Genomic DNA, 24,762 nt, shown 5'->3' on the forward strand with positions numbered 1-24,762 from the left:
TCTACTGTGTGTTTTTTGTAATGTTTGATAGTGTTTTAATGCCATGTATCAGAGTCCCTAAGTTTGCCCTAATTTGATACATGGAGCCCTGGTATTGCGCAACAGGATAATGCACTGGACTGCAAAGTGAGTTTAAGGTGCAAGGTCAACGGTTCAAACTCACCATCTACTCCTTAGAAACCCTTTTTGGGGTCACTATGAGTTGGAACAACTCAACGACACTTAACAACAACAACAAGAAGTTTGTCCCTATTTTTTCGTTGATGCTCTTTATAGTTCTAGGTTTTACATTTAGGTTTTTAATTCATGTTGAGTCTGCTTTTGTTATGGTGTGAAATATGGGTCTTGTTTCATTTTTCTGCAAATCAATTTCCAGTTTTGACAGAACCATTTATTGAAGAGATTCTCTCTTCTCCATTTAATGCAATTTGGTTCTTTGTCAAAGATCAGCTGACTGTATATGGGTGGATTTACTTCTGGGTTCTCGATTCTTTTCCATTGATCTATGTTTCTTTCATTGCACCAGTACCAGGCTGTTTTGACCACTATGAATGTGTTGTAAATTTTGAGATCAGGGGAGAAAGGTCTCCAACTTTGTTCTTCATGTAAAGTGCTTTTATTTTCCAACTTCCTTTCTCATACATCCTCTTCTACAACCCCTGAATGTTTTTGAGATCATTTAAATTTTTTATTTCATTATTATTGCAAAGTATTACTTTGCAGGAGTGACACTCAAATTCACAGTACATTAAATTCACATGGGAGCTCCATTCCCAATGATTTGGACTTAATTGATCATAGATTCATCCCTGGAACCATGTTTGTATTTTTGATAGTTTCACAGATGCTTCTAATGCACAGCTGGGGTGAGGCCAACTGCCAGTATCCAGTCATCAGGCAAGAGGGCCTCTGCTCCTCCTAGGAACGAGCAGCTCTCTGGGATCTGCTTTGCCTCCCAGCCCAACTCATACTACTGCTCTGCCAAGGGACAGACACTTCTGTGCATTCAATATTTTTTGCTAACACCATAGTCCTTTTTCACTATCCAATCTTTACCTGCAGAGGAGGTGATTATAAGACCACTGTCAGTACTAAAGGCAACATGGAGGTAGAAGTAGAGGGTTTGACCTTTCATGTCATTAAAAATAAATGCCTAGGATTCCTTCTCACAACTGGAGTAACCACCTGTGGGCAGAGATTATCCTAAGTGCCCTCCCACCTTATCATGAATTTGGGTCTTGGTGTCCTTCTTTAGGAGCCTTCATGACACAGTGCTTAAATCATCCCACTGCTAGCCAAAAAAATCAGTAGTTCTAACTCACCAGCCACTCCACAAAAGAAAGATGTGAACAGTCAGGTTTCATAAAAAATTTACAGACTTAGAAACACTATAGGGCAATTTTACTTTACTATATAGGGTCACTGTGAGTCAGAATCCACTCATTGGCATTGAGTTTGGTTTAGGTTGTTCCTTTTGTACTTCATCCCTTTCAGGGATTCTTCCATAGTTCCTCAGAAAATCTCTGGATTTCCTGCACAATCATGAAATAGGGGAAGAAGAAAAACTGAGAGGACTCGATCATATTCAACTTGAAGACTCTCTGGTACCTCTTTCATTTTTATTTTCTTCAGTCTCGTCTTTTTTCTCTTTCTGGAACTCCTGTTGTTGTTACTTGCCATCAAGTCAGCTTTGACTCATAATAATTATATATATAATAAAGTGACGCTGCCCGGTCCTGTACCATCTTCATGATCACTAGTTTGTTTCAGTCCATTGTTGTTTGTACCTATTGTGTCAATCCATTGCTTAAGGATTTTCCTTATTTTGTGCTGACCCTCTACTTTGCCAGTTATGGTGTTTTGTTCTAGTAATTGGTCCTTCCTGATGGCATGTACAAAGTAAATAAGTCTGTATGCACATTCCTCACTTCTAAGGAACATGCTGGTTGGATTCCTTCTAAGACTGATTTGCTTATTCTTTTGACAGTCCACAGTGCATTCAATATTTTTTGCTAACACCATAGTCTTTTTTCACTATCCAGTCTTTACCTGCAGAGGAGGTGATTATAAGACCATGACTTGGCACATTATCAACACAGTGATATCTTTGCTTAATATTGTGAACCATAGGGTTTTCATTGGCTAATTTTCAAAAGTAGGTCAACAGACTTTTCTTCCTAATCTGTAATAGTATAGAAGCTTCACTGAGACCTGTCCACTACAGCTTCCAGCATCACAGCAACACAGAAAATATTGCACACTGCGTATGGAAAACTGACAGACAGATATAGTGCAGTACATATATAATATAAGGCACTCTGATAGCGTAGTGGTTATAAATCGGGCTGCAAACCACAAGGTCAGCAGTTCAAAACTACCAGCTGTTCTGCAGGAGAAAGATGAGGCTTTCTGCTCCCGTAAAGATTTACAGCCTCGGAAACCCTGTACAGGGTCTCTGTGAGTCGGAACCGACTCCATGGCACACAGCCACAGCCACCACATATATAGTATAAATAGTATTGTACCAAAACAACCTTCCAGGTTATCAGATTATAACCTAGTTTACTGTCTTTGAGCTATGAGGGTAAGTCAAAATGTATTGCTATGAAACCATAGGAAACTTTATTAAACAAAAATCTCAAATGTGAAGCTATTGCTTCTCAACATAACTTCCATCTAGGTCTATATACTTCTGAAGGCAGTGTTTCCATCTCTCTAAACCTTCCCCCAAAGAATTCTGTGCTCTTCCATTTACACCATGTCAAGATGGCAGTTTTGACATCCTCAAGGAACTCAAATTATGTTTTGTTTTTGTCTTTGAATGTTCTTTGAGTTTGGGGAACAAAAAGAAGTCTGAATGGGCCAGATCAGGGCTGTGAATGGTCTAAGATTTCCTAATGAAATTCTTATAGGAGAATGCTTGCTACCCTTGAAGAATGAGCAAGTGCATTGTGATTGAAGAAAAATTCCTCAGCACAACTTTCCTGGCTTTTTTCTCAGTAATGCGATTTTCAATTTTCTTAAAACTTCTTCATAGTAAGTCCCCATGATCATCTAATGTCCTTCAAGAAAATCAATCAATATTACCCCTTTAGAATCCTAAAAATTGTTACCCTCTGAACTGACCTCTCTGCCTTGAATTTAACTGACACAGTAGATCCTCTAGGGGCTAATGATTCATTGCATTAAAGCATCTTTATTAGTATCGATCTTGCTTAAAAGACTGATGAAAAAATTCACCTCTTTGAAGTAGCTGGTCTTTGTGTGATGCTTTTGGCACACACAAAGCCAAAAAATCTTACTGAAACCAAATGTTCACTTAAAGCTGATAATGCCAACTCATATGAGAACCCAACTTCAGTAGCTATCAAATCAAGGGTAATTCTACAGTTTCTTCTACTGTTTCTGAACTTCAGTCAGAGTTTTTTCATTCGTCATCCTTGTCTCATCCTTGAGGTCTTCCCCAAACTTCATTAAAATGTTTGATCTATCTAAAAACTGTTGTTTTAATGTGAGTTAAGGGTAAACTTGTTGCAAAGTCATAATAAGTTACAAAGATGACCTCTTGAGTTTTGTTAAAATTTTGGTATTAGCCTTGACCTCCAATCACTTTTTATTACGGCAAAAAAAAGTATCCTGTATCCAGTGAAGGAGATTTCCTGAAGAGCCTCGGCAGTACATAAGAATATAGATCGAAGCCTAACCACATCCAGACCTTCAGAGACAGTAAACTTTCCTCTTGAAAGGACAAGCAGACCAGCCTGGAGCAACCAGAAAACCAGAAGACACTTCTTGAAAGAAAGACCTACAGGAAAAATACAGAACAGTAAGGGCAGTCCAACTGCTACCACAAGTAAAAGCAAGTTGCTAGCCCAGGAGACATCAAGACAAGTGGTTGGGTCCTCTCAGGGCAAATCCTCTCCCAAGACTAAGACGCAATGGAAATACATGTTCTGACTGGCGACCACGTACGTCACCCATAAATAGAAGTGACCAATGAACATCAATGAAGCGGCGAGCTAAGCCCTGCATCGTCCAGCAGACTACTGTGAACCCAGGTGGAGACTTGGTCAGCCAGCAGTGAGGCAGGACCTGGGGACTCATGGGCTCAGAGTCAGCGACACAGCCACAGAGGACTAGAGTGGAGAGCGAAGTGACCAGCTGATAAGAAGAGGGCGGACAGATGCAAGAACACCCACACTTGCAGATGATACCTACTTGACCTTGCTTCAATGACTGGATGAACAGAACTCAACCCGAGGAAGAAAGAAGGGGTGGGGGCGGGGAGGGAGAAAGTGTCATCTGATACAACTTGACCTACATCTAGAAATGCAGTAGCTCAAAAGGGAAAACAAACCCCGGCTCCAAGAATTATTCCCACCCCTCCACACTAAGAGTGGATAGGGATGGGCAATTTGAACATTGGCTACTCAAAATGTTTTAACTTTTCTTTTAAACAAGTCATAATATCTTCCTGATGTTCTCATATTATATGAATATAATAAGAAATTCCTTAATACTGTTTAAGAAAACAATCCAGAACCCTGAGAATATTACATTGTTATATAATCACAAAAAATATAACTCTGCTACTCCCCTTAAAAGTAATCTAATCAGGAAGTGGTGGGAAAACAGCAATGAAGTTGTGAGCTAAGTCCAACCACATTCAACAGATTGTCCACCTGGGTTGAGATCTGGTTGGCCAGCAGTATGGCCAGACCTGGGGACTCCTGGACCCAGGGACATGGCCACAGAGGACTAGAGTGGAGAGTGAAGCATCCAGCTGATATGAAGTGAGGGGAAATGCACAAGAACACAAATACTTGCAGATAGTACACATTTGACTTCGCTTCAATGGCTGGATAATCAGAACTTGGCTAGAGGAAGAAAGAAAAGGAAAAAAAAAGAGTAATCCTACAATTTTATGAACTTGACCTACACTTATGGATGTAGTAGCTCAAAAGAGGGAACAAATCTTTACAGTAAGGATCATTCCCATCCCCTCAGTACACAGAGTTGGTAGGGATGGGTAACTTAGACATTAGCTACCCAAAATGGTGGGGGGGGATGGGGGGGTACTACAAAGGTATGAAGTGACTGGCTTACAAGCTTTCAAGAGGGAGCCTAGTTTCAGAGGGTACGGGGAAGTTAGAATCTCCATTGAGTTGTTTCCAACCTATCTGGACAGGGCTGGGGAAAGGAGATGGGGAAAAAACTCTTATGGTTCAATAGTGAATAATTGCTATCAGGACTGATTGTGAGTATTGCAAATGTATAAAGGTAGATGTTTTGTAAGAAAAGGAGGGGAGTGGTTGATCTTGCTGTCCAGAAGTGGAGGACACTGGAACCATCAAGGGAAAAGAGCAGAGTGTGGGACCCTATCCAGAAAAGTAGTGACGCCAGAGATGATGACATGGAGAGATGGAGTAGCTGGGGACTCTGGACTCAAGGAGGGAGAGGGGCTGTGTGCTGATGGCCACTGGGTGGGCTTGCGGGATGTGTACTTTGGTTGCTTGAATGGTTATATATTCCTGAGTGCTTCGGTGTACATCAAAAAAATAAAAGAGAGAATTGAAGCAAATGCTGTTGAATGATGATACATAGAAGGGATTGCAATCGTTGTAATGAAATAAAATATGATGGGATGAATGTAAGAACTATCACCCAATTCACTACAAAAACTTGAAAAGAAAGTAATCATATTTTTTATATTATAAAAATTTTCAAGAAGTTCAATAAATACTCCTTTAGAGCTCAATAGTTCATAAAATTGCTGACTAAAAAATGAATTCAAGTTATACAACAAAACAAACAAGTGAACTGGCAAAAAGCCAAGTAAACTTTCTTTCTCAGTAAGAACTGGGACAAACATACCCCAGCCATTTCTGCCTGGCACCAGCCATTTCTCAGAATTTCTGCAAACTAACCCCTCTCCCCACACCAATTCATTGGCCACTAGCATTCAATCAGAATCTTTCTTGAGCAGTGTTGTACTAGTAAATGTTTAGCAACTGGCTCTCTAGCGGGGGAAAGCTCAAATCAGTAGGGCATACTGATTACTGTGGTTTAAATACTTTCATCATGACCAATTTCAAGCCACAAGCGTGACATCACAAAATGCAAAGTTAGGAAGAGATTTTCACACTAGCTTTCACCAGCCAGTATGAGCTGACTCCAGCACACCACCATGTCTTACAACAATTTGGAAATGGTTTGCACCTAGTCAAACTGTATTAAGATCAGATCTGTAAGGTCAAGTGGACTAGAGGATGGCAATCACCAAGTCCTGTGTGTGCTAGTAAGCCAACACTGGACACTGGAGAATAAAGCAGACGTGAAGAAAGAAGCAAAAAATGAAAATTCATGACAGGATCCTATTTTCTGTAAAGGTGAGGCTCAGCCATACTTATAGCAATTGGGAACAATGAGAGTCCTCTATGTCGTCACACCACCCTGCCCCACCTCACTCTCCAAAAATATCTTTTTCAGATGTCATTTGCAAAAAAACAACCATACCAAAGCAATAAAACATTCCTAAAAGCAATAATGATGCTTACGCTGCTTGATACCATTTTATAAATGTAATTGCTGAGAGTGTCTATTTTTAGTCTGAGTAAGATTAATCTCCTTGCTGTCACTCTGCACAATATTAATTTCCTTGCTGACACTTCATCACAGTGTTTACTACAAAATGATACTGTGACAAATAATATCATTTCCATATACCATCAAGGACCTGTCTTTCCAAAGGACACTTGAAGTACTTTCTCTGTGTTGTTATTGTTGTTAAGTGCCAACAAGTTGGTTCCAACTCATAGCAATCCCATATAGGGTTTCCAAAGAGCAGCTGGCGAGTTAGAACCGCCAACCTTGTGGTTCAAACCGACCTTATGGTCCACTGCTTTATCCCACAGCGCCACACTAGGACTCACTGTATACATACACATAAATATACAGAGTGCTGACCCCACCAAAAGTTCTAGCATGGATTGTGCTGCTAATTAGTGGTACATCTTTGTGCAAATCACTTACACCCCTTGCACTTCAAGTTCTTCCTTTTGTGAACAGAAGAATCTGAACTGGATGGCCTTTTTGGTTTTTCTAGTCTGGACTATAAATCCATGGCCATCCTTTTCTTGTACATAACAAAATAGATTTTCATGTAATATGACAGTTCTAGGGTACTTCAAAAAGTTCATGACAAATGGAATTACAAGATTTTTTTTAAAACATTAACTTTATTTCTCATCATAAGTTCCATCAAGGTCAAGAAACTTTTGGAAGACACTTAATCCACTGCAGTCATTTAGTCCATCCATAAAGAACTGAGAGTCCTGGGAATTTAACCATATCAATGCAGTCTTTTTTACATTATCAATGGAAGAAAAATGAGTGCCTTTTCAAGATTTTTAAGGTGGTTGTTGCTACGAGGTGACATCAAGTAATATCCGACTTATAGTGCCCCTGTACAAGGTTTCCGAGGAGCAGATGATACATTTGAAGAATTCACTTGTGGTTAGCAATCCAGTATCTAGCATATAGTACCATACCAGGACTCCTTTTTAAGAATAAGAAACAGAAAGAAAAAAAAAGGAGTCAAATCAGGACTGTAAGCTAGATTACCTAAAAATTCCCCATCAAAACTCTTGTAAAATTGCCCTTGTTTGATGAGAGGAATGAACAGGAGCCTTGTTGTAGTAGAAAAGGACACTCTAGTGAAACTTTGCTGAGAATTTTTCTGCTAAAACTTTGCTGGGAATTTTTCTGCTAAACTTCAGCGAACTTTCTCAAAACACTCTCATAATTAGTAGATATTATCATTCTTTGGCCCTCCAAAAAGTCAAGAAGCAAAATTCCTTAAGCACCCCAAAACACCTTTGCTCTTGACTGATCTGCTTTTGCTTCGAGTGGAACACCTCCACCTCTTGGTAACCACACTTTGTCTTCAGTCTAATACTAATAAAGCCATGTTTCATCTTGTGTCAGAATTCTTCAAAGAAATGCTTCAGGATTTTTATTTCATTCATTTAAATTTTGCTTTATAGGCTCTGCTCTTGTCTACACCCAATAGTTTTGGAATCTATGGGTAAAGTTTGCTCAACTTTAATTTTTCCCTCCAAATTGTGTATATTGAAACAATCATGATGTCTATGGTATTAGCTATCATTTCTGTACTTAATCATCTGTCCTCTTCAACTGGGGCACAAGCAAGATTAATTTTTCCTCACAAATTGATGTGGATAGTCTGCCTCTGCAGGCTTCATCTTCAACATTGTGTTATCCCTTCTTAAGATGAATTATCCATTTGTAAACTGCTGATTTCTTTGGGTCACTATCCCCATAAACTTTTCATAAAGCATCAGTGATTTTACCATTCTTCCACCCAAGCTTTCGCCAAATTGAAACAGAAAATGGAAACTAATAGGAAATGAACTGCAACAGAAATTGTGCCATCAGCATTTCCCAGAAAGACATGACTTTTGACATCAAAAAGGCCCAGTAAGTGCTCAGCACAAATACTGACGGGGGGGGGGGACTTATGCGCACCTTATCTTACAACATCAAAACAGAAGAGGATACTAAAATCTCCCAGAAAAGGGAAAAACAAAAATATACATATATAAAAGATCAAAAGACAGATTTACATCAAGCTACTCAATAGCAACTCTGGAAACTAGAAAAATGCAAAGTAACATCCCAATTCTGAGGCAAAGTAATGCCCAACCTATTAATTATGTACCTAAACAAACTACAAAAGAAAGACTACAAACTACAAAAGAAAAACATCAATACAGTTTTCAATTTTCTTATCTAACATACAAGGTTTGAAACAGGGCCCACAGTTCTTTGAAATAAGACATCCAAGGAGATGGATTGATACAGTGACAGCAACAATGGGCTCAACCATAACAACAATTATGAGACTGACGCAGGACCAGGCAGTGTTTTGTTCTATTGTGAATGAGGTCACTATGAGTCAGAACCTTCTCAATGGCACAATAAATAACAACAACACTTCCCCCCCAAAAAAACCCTACGCTCTTCAATTTACACCATGTCAAAATGGTAGTTTTGACTTCTTCAAGAGACTTAGATAGTGTACCTTTTCAATGTTCTTTGAGATTTGAAAACAAAAAGAAGTCTGATGGGGCAAGATCAGGGCTATAAGGTGAATAGCGTAAGGTTTCCCAGAAAAATTCTCATTGGACAGCCCTTGCTACCTTTGAAGAATGAGCAAGTGCATTGTTATGATGCAGGGGAAGAAGGGAGGGAAATGCTTCAGCACAAATTTCCTAGCCTTTTTCTCATCAATACAGTTTTCAATTTTCTTAAAACTTTTTCCCCATAAACCCCAGTAATTCTCCCTGTCCTTTAATAAAATGTATCAAGAGGAGGCTGAGCAAGAAAGTACACTAGGTAGAAAGGTTGAATGGACCCTCTACAATAAAGACACAGAAAACCAAATGAGACAGATGTAGATGATAGTCTTAGAATGCTAAGCTTCAGATGAAGGGATAGAGAAGTAGATTGAATGCTTACTAGAAGAGACAGCTGAGCAGACACGGCAAAAAAAGGAATGACTGCTAAACTGTGGTGGTTAACTGAACCTACCACAGCTATCTTGAGCATTTGTCAGTGGCTTCAGAGACAAAAAAAAAGCATATTCATGTTGCAGACACCTACCTGTGGCTCACAGAGACAAAGCTGTGATTTTGTTTCTTATCCCACACCCTCCCCTGGTGACCAGAGATGAGGCCAGCCCACACTTGTGTACAGCTCCCGAAGGCTCCCACACTCCCAGCAGTCAAATCTGCAGGGAAGTGAGCACTGAGGTTATGAGCCCCGTTGAAAAAAGGAAGAGTTGTTCACAGTAACCCCTCTCAGGCAGGCCCTGCTCCAAGTTTGCAGGCTCAGCCCTGATCAGCCCTGGACTGGCCCTCACTGGGAGAGGTGGCTGAGCAGATGCATGGGCTACAGGGAAAAAAAGAAAGAAAGAAGGACTAGGTATCTACAAGTGGGCCAGGCTCAGCATGGCCATCTTGAACTTTCTCAGGCAGCTGTAAAGGCAAGAGGCCAGTGGGTGGCACAAATGGAAAGGGCCTATTGGTGGAGAGAAAGCCATTGCCAATATTTTTGCTGTTGTTGCTGTTGTTTTTCTTTGTTGCTATTTTCTTTATTCACTGTTGTTTCCTGGCTTATTTATTTGTTTACCTTATCTCTTGTGTGTGTGTTTTCTCTTCTTACCTCATCCAACAGGAAGTCAGCAACTGTGGTCATACAGCCCAATTACAGCCATACCCTCTACGGCCCCATTAATTGCATGAGAGCCAATAAAAGCTGCTATACTCCAGATCAACAATAACAACCAACATCAGCTAAATCCACCCTGAATGTAACTGCATGAAAGGGAACAGAGAACAGTATACAAGATCATCTCTTGATCACATCACTAGGAAATGGTGAGTGCATAAGAATACACCAACAAACATTGATCAAATTCATACAAATACAAAAATAGCATAATGTCTCAAAATCAGTATGAAATTTCTGTTCACACAAAGAAACAAGACAGAGTAGCACAAACAGATGACCAAGGGGGAGAGCTAGAAAATGTTTTTGAGGGAAAAAAGCATTGGAATACCTGAAAAAGAATTCAGAAGAATGACGTGTAAGTACCTCCAAATGATTGACAGAAAGGTGTAGGAAAATAAGGAAGAATTCAGAAAAGCAGTACAGGGACAATCAAACAAAAGAATAAATAAATAAAGGATTGGAGACAATACAAAACAAGTAAACAGAAATCCAGAAGATTAATACTAAGATATCAGAAATGGACAATACAGTGAAAGAGCATAGGAGAAGATATGAATTGATGTAAGCCAAAAATAGTTAGTTTGAAAATAAATCTCTCGATACCAGTAAACTAGAAGAGCAATGATTTTTTAAAAAGGAAAAATCTGGCTTGATAGCTGGTAGGAGAGAAGTGCAGTGAGGATCTCTGTCAGCAACAACACAGAATACCAGATGAAGCAGGTTCAGGGGATGGTCCTAGAACTCTGAACCACATATAAAGGAATATTTAGAAAGTTTGAAGGCTTACAGCCAGTAGAATTTGTAGCAGAAACAAGAAATGTCATGCTTTCGTATCCACCAGGCTCAGCGGCTCCCAGAGCAACCATCTTGGGCAACAGTGAGTGGAGGAAGGAAAAAAGCAGCCACAGATGCCTGACAGAACTGTGGAGATAAAGGTGTGGACATTCTCTTTTTTTTTTTGGTATCTGTTCACTGGTCTCTCACTGTCTGTGCACCTCCATTCTGGTGACTAGAGGGGTGCCTGAGCAAGTGGACACCTGACTCCCACCTCTGGAGGGTTCTAGTATGCAAGCACACATGTTGTTGTTGTTGTTAGGTGCCATCAAGTCAATTGAGGACATAACCATAATAAATATCTAAGTTCCCAATAAAAGAGTTTCAAAATACATAAATCAAATTCTAATAGAATTGAATTAAAAATAGACAACTCTACAATAATAGTAGGAGATTTTAACACACCGCTTTAGAAAATGGATAAAACAACTAGGAAGAAACTCACCAAAGACACCAAGGAACTAAACAACACAAAGGTCCCTCAACTTGAGAAATGCTGAGCATCCAACCAGGGATGCAAAGATGACTCGATATTCAAAAAGCAATCAATGTAATTCACCATAAAAAAATTTTTTAAAAGCAAAAGAACCACACAATCATATCAAATTATATAGAAAAGGCATATGAAAAATCCAACATCTATTCATGTTAAAAACACTCAACAAAGTAGAAATAGAGAAATCACCGAACATAAGTAGGGGCAAATATACAAATCCAATAGCCAACATTACCTTCAAAGGAGAGAGACTGAAAGCATTCCTTTTGGAAACAGAAACCAGACAAGGATGACCCTTATCACCACTCTTAATCAATAATTTGTTGGAAGTCTTAGCCAGATATAAGGAAAGAAAGGGAAATTAATGTGGCACTGGACCATAAGGTCAGTTTGAATTGAAAGGTCAGCTGTTCAAACTCGCCAGTTGCGCCTCAGAAACCCTATATACGATCACTATGAGTCAAAACTGACTCAACAGCACTTAATAACAACAACAAATTAACAAAGAAGTAAAAATTCTTTCTATTAGCAGTTGAAGTGACATTATACATATAAAATCCCAAAGCCTCAGCAATAATATTATTGGAACTCACTGAAAGAGTCAACAAACAGCAGGGTAGAAGATCAATACACAACAATCAGTTGAATTCCTATACACTAACAGGGATAGCTCTGAAAAGAAAATTAGGAAAAACAATAACATTTATAATAGCCACCCAAGAGATGAAAACCTTAGGAATAAATCTAAGCAGAGAAACAAATTATCTATACAAAGAAAACTACAAAACCCAGTTATAAAAAATCAAAAAAGATTTACAAAAATGGAAGAATATGCCATGTTTATGGATAGGAAGCTCAACACTGTGAAAACAGAAACACTACCCAAGTAATCTATGTTGTTGTTGCTAGGTGCCATTGAGTCGGTACTGATAATAGCAACCATATGCACAACAGAATGGTAGTGGGCCAACTTCACAACTGTTGCTAAATAGGAGCCCATTGATGCTGCCACTGTGCCAATTCATCTCACTGGGAGTCTTCCTCTTTTTCTCTGACCTTCCACTTTACCAAACATGATATCCTTCTCCAGTACTGGTCCTTCCTGACCTTATGTCTGAAGTATGAGAGATGAAGTCTGGCCACCCTGGCTTCCAAGGTGCATTCTGGTTGTACTTCTTCCAATACAGATCTATTTGTTCTTTTGGCAGTCCATGGTACTTTTCAATATTCTCCTCCAACACCATAACTCAAATGCATTAATTATTTTACAGTCTTCCTTATTCACTGTCCAACTTTTGCTTGCATATGAGTTTAAGGAAAATACCATGACTTGGGTCAAGTGCACCTTAGTCCTCAAGCTGACATCTTTGCTCTTCAACACTTTAAAAAAAAAAAAAAAAGGGGGGGTCTTGTGCAGCAGATTTGCCTAAGGCAATATGTCATTTGATTTCTTGACTGCTACTTCCATGAGTGTTGATGGTTGATCTCAGCAAAATGAAGTCTTTGACAACTTCAATCTTTTCTCCATTGATATGAATGTTGTTATTATCCAGTGGTGAGGATTTTTGTTTTTTTTACATTGAAATGCAAGTCATACCAAAGGCTGTTGTCTTTAATCTTCATCAGTAAGTATTTTAAGTCCTCTTCACTTTCAGCATGCAAGATTGCAACATCTACATATCCCAGGTTGTTAATGAGTCTTTCCCCAATCCTGATGCCATGTTTTTCTTCATATAACCCAGCTTCCTGGATTATTTGCTCAACATACAGATTGCATAAATATGGTGAAAGAATACAACCCTGTTGCACACCTTCCCTAATTTTATACCATTCTATGTTTCCTTGTCTGTTAGAACTGCCTCTTGGTCTCTGTACAGGTTCCTCATGAGCGCAATAAAGTGTTACAGAATACTCATACTTTTCAGTGTTGTCCATAGCTTGTCATGATCCACACAATCAAAAGCCTTTGTGTAGACAATAAAGCACAGGTAAACATCTTTCTAGAATTCTCTGCTTTCAGCCAAGATCTACCTGATGTCAGCAATGATATCCCTTGTTCCACATTCTTTTCTGAATCCAGCTTGAACCTCTAGAAGTTTTTTGTAAATGTATGCTTACAGCAGTTTCTATATTACCTTTAATAAAACTTTACTCAAATGGGATATCAATGATATTGTCCAGTGATTCCCGCATTCTAATGGGTCACCTCTCTTTGGAAAAGGGCACAAATACAGATCTCTTCCAAACAGTTGGCCAGGTAGTTGTCTTCCAAATTTGCTGTATGGATAGGCAAGTGCCTTCAGTTCCCCCTCACTTTGTTGAAAGATTTCAATTTGTATTCTTTCAATTCCCAGTGTCTTGTTCTTTGCAAATTCCTTCAATGCACCTTGGACTTCTTCCTTCAGGATCATTGGCTCTTGATCATATGCTACCTCTTAAAATGGTTAAACATAGACCATTTCCTTTTGGTACAGTGATTCTGTGTATTCCTTCCATCTTCTTTTGATGCTTTCTGCATCATTCAATAATCTGTCCATAGAATTCTTCAATACTGCAAGTCAAGGCTTGAATTTTTTCTTCAGGTCCCTCGACTTGAGAAATGCTGAGCATGTTCTTCCCTTTGGGTTTTCTAACTGCAGGTCTTTGCATATTCCATTATAATATTTGACTTTGTCTTCTCGAGCTGACCTTTGAAATTTTCTGTTCAGCTCTTGGACCTCCTCCTTTCTTCCATTTGCTTTAGCATCTCTACACTGAAGAGAAAGTTTCAGACTCTCTTCTGACATCCATTTTGATCTTTTCCTTCTTTCTTGTCTTCTTAATGACCTTTTGCTTTCTTCCTGTATGATGTTCTTGATGTCATCCCACAACTCTTCTGGTCTTTGGTCTTTAGTGTTTAATGTATCAAATCTGTTGTTCAGATGATCTCTAAATTCAGGTGATATATATTCAAGGCCATATTTTAACTCTCATGGACTTGTCTTCATTTTCTTCAGCTTCAGTCTGAATTTGTATATAAGCAATGATGATCTGTTCCACAAGCTGTCCCTGGCCTTGTTTTGAACGATGATATGGAGCTTTCCCATCATTTCTTTCCACAGATGTAGTCAATTTGATTTCTATGTATTCCATCTGGTGAGGTCCATGTGTGTAGTCGTCTCTTATGGTGTCTAAAGAAGGTATTTGAAATGAACAAATCATTGGTCTTACAGAATCCTATCATGTGATCTCCAGCATCATTTCTATCACCAAGGCCATATTTTCCAACTACTGATTCTTTCTCTTTTTTTCCAACCTTTGCATTCTAATTGCCAGTAATTATGTAAGTGGCTTTCTAAGGTGCAACTATTTGGTCTCTCCATGTTAGGAAGAAAGAGTGATGAGAATTGAAGAGGCTTGGAATCAATTAGTCCAACAAACATGTGAACATCAGTCTCTACAACTCAGATCAGAAGAATTAGATGGTGCCCGGCTAGCACTACCAACATCTCTGAAAGGGATCACATTTAGAAAGTCCAGGATAGAGCAGCAGAAAATATAAAACAAAACTCAAAATAATTTCTTTTTTTTAAAGGGAGACTGGAGGAGTCCTCCGGGATGTATGGACGGCAAAGATGTGGATGCTGCAGAGGAGTGGATGGGAGAAACTGCAGGAGATAATGGGGAGCAGCAACTCGAGTGTCAGGTGCAGATGGGGAGCCCACAAGAGGAGGAGGACACGGACTTGGTGGCAGAGGCCGACCAGTGGCCACGGGCTGGATGATAGATTTCCTCTGCCTCTCTCTTTGCCGTGCTTTCTGCGACGGCCGCTCTGAGGACTCCCATCAGATCCGCGACAGCACCGTGTCTATTATTCATGGATTGGCCAGTCTAACTTCTTACCAATTGAGAACTATATATATATATCAGTTTTTGACAAGAATTGCAGCAGGAAAAGCCCTTGATGCACAGTTTGAAAGTGATGAGCGAATAACACCCTTGGAATCAGCCCTGGCTATTTGGGAGTCAATTGAAAAGGAACATGATAAACTTCATGAAAAAATAAAGAATCTAATTAAAATTCAGGCTATAGCTGTTTGTGTGGAAAATAGCAATTTTAAGTAAGCAGAAGAAGTCTTTGAAAGAATATTTGATGATCCAAATTCTTATATGCCTTTAAAAAGAAAATTGCTGTGATAATCTCTCAGAAAGATGATTTCCATTCTATTTTTCAACACTTCAGCTACAACCACATGATGGTTATGTGAATTATGTGCTAAATGAAAAATCATCAACTTTTTTAATGAAGGCAGCAGCAAAAGTTGTGGGAAGTAAAAGAACAAGAACACTAACTTCTCAAGATAAACCTAATAGCAATGATATTGAAATGGAAACTCAAGCTAATTTGGATATACGAGAAAGTGTTAGTGACAAACAGGATGTGGTAACTGAATCCTCAGAAGGTAAAGTATCCTTACTGAGGTCTCATAAGAATCTTTTTTTTAATCTAAGTTTGACCATGGAAGCCAACTACAAGATCCTAATAAGAAAAAGAAAAGAATGGAAACTGTTCAAAGTGGAAGAAAGTATAAGCAAGTAGAAGATCAAGTGAACTGAAGAAATGAAATTGCAAAAATAAGCCGGTAACTTCTGAAAAATATCGAGCTAGGAAAAAACAGGTCTGGTTTTGGGAAGAAGAAAAGAACCTGAGAAGTGGTGTGAGAAAATACAGAGAGGGAAACTGGACTAAAATACTATTACATTATAAATTCAACAACCAAACTGTCATGCTAAAGGACAGATGGAGAACCATGAAGAAACTGTAACTGATTTGCTCAGATAGCAAGGATGAAATATGTTTGTAAAAGCAGTTTTATACTATTTTTCTGTGAAACAAATCATTTGATTCATTTAAGGATTGTGCTGTAACATTAAAATTATATGCCACCATTGTATCTTATATTTTTTCATTTGATGACATGTAAAATTATTGAACCCTTGCCTCATTGAACTTCCATTCTCAAATCCTACTCCAATATAATAAAAAAGAAAACCTGACGAGAGAAAAAAAAAATCTTTTTATTAACCTATTCTGTTTCTGTAGACTGACCTCAACCCCATAGCATATACATAAAAATGAACTTTCCCAGTCACTGGAGAATAATAAGCCTTTGACACACAGGTCTTGGCTTGATTTATGGTCTTAATATGCTACTTAATTACAAAGACATTTGTTTATAGAATGGTAAATATACAACTTAATATGGTAGTTATCACATACCTAAGTTTTCATGCAAAGAAAAAGTTGAAAATATTACCTATTGGACAAAATTTTTATTATTAGCTACACTACCTGCATGTCATATTTTGTATATTTGACTTTTGTTTCAGTGTTCAAAGTTTAACAAAAATGGTTTTAAATAAAGCTGCTTTGTAACTTGATGCCATAAAAGAGAGAGAGAGACTGGGGGAACTATGGTTCTCGAAATCCCTTCAGATCTAGAATGGAACTCACCTTTGTAGCCCAATTTTCAGCCAAGCAGTAGATAGGCATATGGAGAGGCAACAAAAGTAGTAAGGTATACTCACCATGATCAATCATTCAAGATCATAAGGGCAACATATACCTAAAGACAAAGTTGAGAAGGGATGGGAAAGAGGATGGAATGGAAACAGGAACTACAGGGAGGAAGTGGGATAACTGTGTTTGCAGGGAGGGGATTGCAATCATTGAGATGAAACAAAGTGTATCATGTGTTTAATGTAAAACTGATGATCTTGTCTGTAAACCTCCATTCTATTCACAATAAAAAGTTTTTAAAACATTAATTTATCAGATTGTAATCATACAGGATATGCTCTTTTGTGTCTGACTTCTTTCACTTAGCACAACGTTTCTAAGATTCATACATTTGGTTATGCTCAGGATGTATGTGACTCAGTCAACCCACTTCTTCCTCACTCCCCACCAACCAGACATCCTTGAGAGATAGGTCAACATCTCATTGTTTTCCTCAATTCTCCACTGAGAGGTCTCATTTCAAACTTTAAATCCTCCTATAGCATGGCCCTCCATTAGACCAAATGTCTACACCCAGGGACTAGAAGAAACCATTATTCCATCCTCACTTCTATATCCAATCCATCAGCATGTCTTATCAACTTCTCCTTTGTTTTTCTCCAGTTCTGTCCCCACCACTTCATTCCAAACGACTGTCAAATGTATTACTATAATAGTTTGTTGTTGTTGTTAAGTATCATCAAATTGGGTCCAAACTCATAAAGACCCTGCATAGGGTTTCTGAGAAGCAGCAGGTAGGTTTGAATTGCCAACCTTGGGTTAATAGTCCAGTGCACTACAATAGTAAAAATTAGTTTTAAAAAGAAGAAAATAAGAGATGGCAGCAGACCTGGCTGGCAGCCATGGACCATGCTCCACTCTCAGGCTCAGTGACCGGCTCCCACCCCTTGCTTCAGGAGAGGAGGCTGGCTGATAAGGTTGAGAGTCCAGGGCACTGAGAGCTGAGGGCAGCTCCCTGATATTGAGGATCACAACTGCCTCAGCAGACAGGGAAGATGAAAGGTAGACAGATTGAGCTGGGAGTTGTGACACTCACCACACAATATTAAACAGTTGAAGCGACTAAACAGGTCATCTTTCTAATCCAGGTGGCAGCATCGATGGACTCAAGCATAGCAACAATAGTGAGGTTGGCTCAGGATCAGACAGACAGTCTTTCATTCTGCTGTGCATAAGGTCGCTATGAGTCAGTAATGACACAATCGTGCCTAACAACAACAATCTGGTTGGCAGCCCAAACCCACCAGCAGCTCCTTGAAAACCCTATACAGGTTGGCTATGAGAGGAACAGACTTGACAGAGCTTAACAACAACTTGCATGTTCAGATCAGCAGAAGTCTGATTTTGAGATTACTAAAACAAAGAACTACTATAAGAGGATAGAGCCCACAGATGCTTACTTGCTGCAGGAAAACCTCAAAGTCCCATCACGCCAGAATGCAGATATGCAGAAATAGACAACTGACCAAAGGGCAAACGAACTTTCTTGCACTTGCTTGTCATCAAACAAAAGAGAGGCCTGTTAATTACACACACACACCATCTTTTTTATAAAGCTTTCCTCTCCTCTCAATTCTTATTTCTCTTTCTTCCCTTTTCTCTCTAAGTTTTAATACTGTCAAGGACTTTGAAAATCATGTATGGATTGTTTTAGTTGTCTTATTGCTGTGAGAAGTTTCAGTTGAAGGAAGGAGAAAGTATAATAGATCTGTTTAGTTTCACAGTTAAAGACATATGGTCCCAAAATTTTAAGTGTTAAATGATTTCTGATTTTTTAACAGATATTTTTTTAATATCCTGCTTTCACACTGAAGAGCATAGCCTACAAAAATGCCATATTCCAAAAGACAAGAAGCAGCAGCAGCAGCAATATCTTGTCCTAATTCATAGACAAGTTCAATGTGTTTGTGGTTGTTGTTGTTGTTATGTGCCATGGAGTTGGTTCCGACTCATAGCAATCCTGTACAGGGTTTACAAGGCTGTAAATCTTTACAGGAGCAGAAAGCCTCATCTTTCTCCCGCAAACAGCTGGTAGTTTCGAACTGCTGACCTTGTGTTTTGCAGCCCGATCTGTAACCACTATGCTACCAGAGCTCCTTGTGTTTGTGGTACTTTGGTTTTTAAAAACTATTTGTGGGATACTGATCCCTGGACATTGCCTTCACTCCCTCTACCTTCAGTCTTTCTGAGTTCGTCTGAGTTCAGTCTCCAGAGTTGTACTGTTACTATCCTTGTACAAAAGACTAAGCTTTTGTTTTGTTTTTTTAACAGTTATTTCCTCTCTTCCTGTCTCTGGTTAAGGGTAGGTGGGGCAGTTTGGTAGGTAGTGATACTATATATATTTTGGTCTCAGTATTTGAGTTAAGCTGCTTTTCTAATGAGTGGGCTGGTTGTTAGCTGGCTCATTTTTCCTGCTATTGGTTGTTATTAGTGGCATTAACGCTAGTGTGTTGGATGGTAAGATTTTTTTTTTTTAATATCCCAGCTAGAAATATGGCTTTTAACTGACCTAAAGAGGTTTGTTGTCCTTTTCTTTAGTAAACTCAATAATAGTTTGCTTAACCTTAAAGGTAGAGTTGCTGTTCCGTAGGTCAATACCCTTAAACGAACCTGAACTAGGGGTTTTCTCCTGAACATAAAAATGCCTAAAAGGAAACTGTGATGGACTTGTGGCATAATAAATGCATTTAATGTCAGCTAGTGCAGGCTGCTTTGAACTGCAAGGTCAGCGGTTCACAATCACCAGCTGCTCCTCAGAAACCCTATACAGGGTTGCTATAGGTCAGAACCGACTTGACAGCACTTAACAACAACAACAAGTGCAGGCTGCTAAACCTGTGGCCACTAAGCATTTGACTATATAGAAAAGGATATCTAAACAGTGTTTTTGAAAAAACACAACTGTGCTATTGGTTATCTGTTGGAGAACATCCCATATTTTCTTACTCTCTGTGCCTACAATGCTAAATGTAAGAATAGAAAACTAGACATTTAGAAGTGTTAATGCAAATGTCACTGTGACATGTTTACTGACCAGACTGCTTAAATCAGATTATATAGGAAATGGCTTTGACAGATTGATAATTTGCTATAACATGGGAAACAACTGACAAATCTGTCTTTCAGTTCAATCTCCAATATTTTAAATTGTTTACATTGCCAATTCAATTATCCAACACATGTTCTCATTAGATTTTAAAACAGTATACAAAGCTTGGATTTTTCTGTCTTTTGAACATAAAAGACAGTCTGGTTTATAACATTTATGTTTTACATAAGAGGATAAATGTTATAAAAGTCTGATATAAAAGTCTCATCTCTCCACATTAACAGACAAAAAATTATAAAATGTTTATGCACATAATTCTAAAATGTTTATTTTATATTCCTAAATTTTTATTCCTAAAATTTTATTTGAAAGTACAATAGACTTCAACAGTCTTTCTGAGTGCCAAGACTAATATAGAAAGGGAAGATAGTTGATGATTATATAGGGGTGGTTACGAATCGGGCTGCTAATCTCACGGTCAGCAGTACAAATTTACCAGCTGTTCCGTGGGAGAAAGATGAGACTTTCTGCTCCCATAAAAAGTTACAGCCTCGGAAACCCTGTACAGGGTCACTATGAGTCGGAACCAACTCCACGACACATAACAACGACAACAAGGGAGGAAGAGGAGGATGTAGAGAAAGTAGAAGATGGGCCTTAGTTCATATGCCTATGATTCAGTCAGTAAATACTAAAATAATGTCCCATATTGAGTTGTTTATTTTGATATAAGATGTTATTTTAAAAAAAAAAAAAGTATCTTGTTTAAGGTAAAACAATTCTATTAACTTAAATCCCAGAATATGCCCATCATATTTTTCAGGGCAGATGATTTTTACTGTGAGGAAACTAGGTAAAACTTACACCTTATGGTTCTGCATTTATGTTTTGGGGAAAATAATCTGCAGAGAAATTCATGTAATTGGTTTATGTTCATTTTCTTTGGGGGAGAGAAGTTTTGAAATATCCCCAATGCAGTTTACTCATCAACTGGAAGTCCTCCAAAAACTGAACTATTAGAAATCACAGTGTGTGCTGATAGAAAGGAAGAGTTCCCTCAGTTTTTGGAGGAAATGACTTTTAAAATACTTAAATGGCTAAGTTTACTTGATGCAGTCAAGAATTAAACTTACCAATTTTAACACTGCTGTTATACCTGAAATAAACTTCCATTATGTTCTGGTAGTGAACCCATGATACCTGGTAAATGTCACCCACAAGGTTCACAGTTCAACCCCACCAGCTTTCTCCTCAGAAACCCTGTACAGGGTCGTTAGGAATTGGAATCAACACGGCAATACTTAACAGCAACAAAATTAATGTTGGACTCCTGGTGTGATGCTGTAGATAATCACTGGACTGCTCACCTAAAGGTTGGTGGTTCAAGCCACCAGCCATACCTCGGAAACCCCATACAGTCTTTATGAGTTGGAACTGACTCGACAGCACTTAACAGCAACAACAAATATATTATAATTTGGAGATGGAGCTAAGGATAGAACTGCAGTTGTTAACCTAAGCACTAACCGACCTCTAACGTTATTACAGGAAGAATACTGGTACATGCAAGCATTCACATATCGTTACAAACCCGTTCTCTGTATTGACATTGAATTGCTTGTCCTATGGTAAGAATTAATTCAGACTTAGCGTCATCACAAATGATTTTTGAAATGAAGCTGAGTACAAATTAATTAAGAACTAAATTAAGTAAGCAACTTAGTACTTGTCTTGTTGTTGTTGTTGTTGTTAAGTGCCATCGAGTCGTTTGCAACCCTGAACAGGGTTTCCGAGGCTGTAAATCTTTACGGGAGCAGAAAGCCTCATCTTTCTCCCGCGGAGCAACTGGTAGTTTCGAACTGCTGACCTTGCAGTTCTCAGCCCAATTTGCTCCTTTGTCTTAAGTCTATGGAAAGCCATTTAAGGAATTCTTGGTTGAGAATGCAAAACGTCACCACATAGTGAAGTTACAGATCTGCATTAACAATTCAAATGCATGGCACTAGCTTAATTAGCATAAACCCTATTTAACTACCATAATTTTACATAATCAAAGGTGAAGCAACACTAGAGGATAAAACTTGATAAAATTTATGGATCTTGTTCTTAATTCTAGATCTTACTTCCCCCCTCTTTATCAGACTACAAAAAGCAAGTTGAATTCATATTTTTTTTAATGATTAATATACAGGCATTAACACAGCCTGGAAAGTCATATTTTTGCATATTTAGTTAATGCACTAAAGATTATTAAATACAATGATATTTCTTACATTTTTTAATTTTTACTCTCACAAAGAGAAACTGCAAAACCAGGAGAAGTTTAAAATATCAGAATAAAACATTTTCAATGGAAACTTTGCATAAGATTTCAACAGAATAAAGTGCTTACTAAATTCATGTTAGTTGAATGATTATCATTTATTAAACAATCTTAGATGTTGATTTTTATCTTCATTTCTTATGACTTCTATTGGGCCACAATACTTACCTTTGAGCCAGGAGGGGGAGCCAAGCCAAGGAATGAATATATAATATTCTCTTCTTTGGCAGAGAAGAAAGAGTCAAAATCCTTAAAACAAAGAAAAGAATGTTGAAATTCATTGCACACTTGTGAACTATCATTGTTTACCTAGATTGGCCTTTTCTACTCATTAGTCATTAAGTTGTTGTCATTAGTTATTAAGTTGTTGTTCAGGTGCCATTGAGTCGATAACAACTCACAGTGACCCTATGCGCAACAGAAGGAAACACTGCCCAGTACTGGGCCAACCTCACAATCGTTGCTAAGACCGAGTCCATTGCTGCTGCCACTGTGCCAATCCATCTCATTGAGGGTCTTCATCTTTTTAACTGATCCTCCACTTTACCTAACATGATGATACTCTTCTCCAGTGACTGGTCCCTCCTGGTAATATGTCCTAAGTATGAGAGATGAAGTCTGGCCATACTGGCTTCCAAGGAGCACATTTGTCTGTACTTCTTGCAACATAGATCTATTTATTCATTTGGCAGCCCATGGTACTTTCAATATTCTCCTCCAACACCGTAACTCTAATGTATTGATTCTTCTATGGTCTTCCTTAGTCACTGTCCAAGTTAAGTTTATTGTTGTTGTTATGTGCCGTGGAGTCGGTTCCGACTCACAGAGACTGTACACAGGGTTTCCGAGGCTATAAATCCTTGCAGGAGCAGAAAGCCTCATCTTTCTCCTGTGAACAGCTGGTAGTTTCGAACTGCTGACCCTGAGGTTAGCGGCCTGATTTGTAGGACCTAACAAAAAAGATTATGCTAGTTTGTTCTGTCAAAGATGATGAATGCTCCACTTTAAGAAATTTAACCATAAACTTTGCATTTGTTTGTACATACATTTATTGTGCCTACACAGCAAGGTGCAAATTAACACATGCACACATACACATGTGCACATGGCTACTCATGCTAAGGAATTATGGACAAGACCCAGATATATACAGTGAAAGGCTTTTTGGAAATTTTCACATCATAGCTGGTTTACTTATAACTAGGCCCAATGAATTTGGGTACTGCTCAGCCAAGACCAAGACAAAACAGAAATTTTCTACTGTGAACCCTGGTGTGGTGCTGTAGGATAAACACTGGACTGGTTACTACAAGATTGGAGGTTCGAATCCACCAGCCACGATTGGAAACCCTACTTAGGGTTGCTATGTTGACAGCACACAATAATAATTTTGGTAGCAGAACATTCCCGAGTGGTATAAATAGTTTGTACTCAATTACTAAGAGAAAAGTTGGTAGTTAGAACCCAATCTGAGGCACCACAAAAGAAAGGCCTGCCAATCTGTTTCCATAAATATTACAGCCATTGAAAACCCTACAGAGTTCAGTTCTACTATGTAACACATGAGGTCTCCATGAGTTAATACTGACTCAAAGGCAAATATTTTAGGTTTTTTGTTTAGTTTTATTATTTAGTTGCAGAAGTACCTGGGTGGTGCAGATCATTGGTATGATCAGATGCTAACCGAAAGATTAGAGGTTAAAGTCCACCCAGAGACCCCTCTGAAAAAAGGACTGGTGATCTACTTCCAAAAAAATCAGCTCTTAAAAACCTATGGACAAAGTATATGATTGTTGAACATAAAACTAATGATCTGTCATGTAAACCTTCACTCAGTTCACAATGAAAAGTTTGAAGATAGATACATAAAAAGCCTATGCAGTACAGTTCTACTCTGACACACAGGAGGTGACCATCAGTTAGAATCATCAGCTTAATGGTAACTTGTTCTTGTTCTTGTTGTTACGTGCCGTGGAGTCAGTTCCGACTCATAGAGACCCTGTACAGGGTTTCTGAGGCTGTAAATCTTTACGGTAGCAGAAGGCCTCATCTTTCTCCCGCGGAGCAGCTGGTAGTTTCGAACTGCTGACCTTAAGGTTCACAGCCCGATTCATAACCACTACACTACCAGAGCTCCTTTAATGGTAACTAGTCTGGTTTAGTCTGGTTATTTTTTTAATTATAGT

General features: G+C 38.6%; 1 protein-coding gene across 1 annotated transcript in view; it reads right to left on the reverse strand.

Moving 5' to 3' along the window:
- Positions 1-24,762, reverse strand: part of SH3BGR (SH3 domain binding glutamic acid-rich protein) — a 124,152-nt gene that overhangs the window by 50,340 nt on the left and 49,050 nt on the right. The window contains 1 exon segment of the mRNA XM_006878378.1: positions 22,745-22,825. Within this exon segment, the coding sequence (XP_006878440.1) occupies positions 22,745-22,825 (81 nt within the window).

This window comes from Chrysochloris asiatica, unplaced genomic scaffold, assembly GCF_000296735.1.
Source record: "Chrysochloris asiatica unplaced genomic scaffold, ChrAsi1.0 scaffold00154, whole genome shotgun sequence".
NCBI lineage: Eukaryota > Metazoa > Chordata > Mammalia > Afrosoricida > Chrysochloridae > Chrysochloris > Chrysochloris asiatica.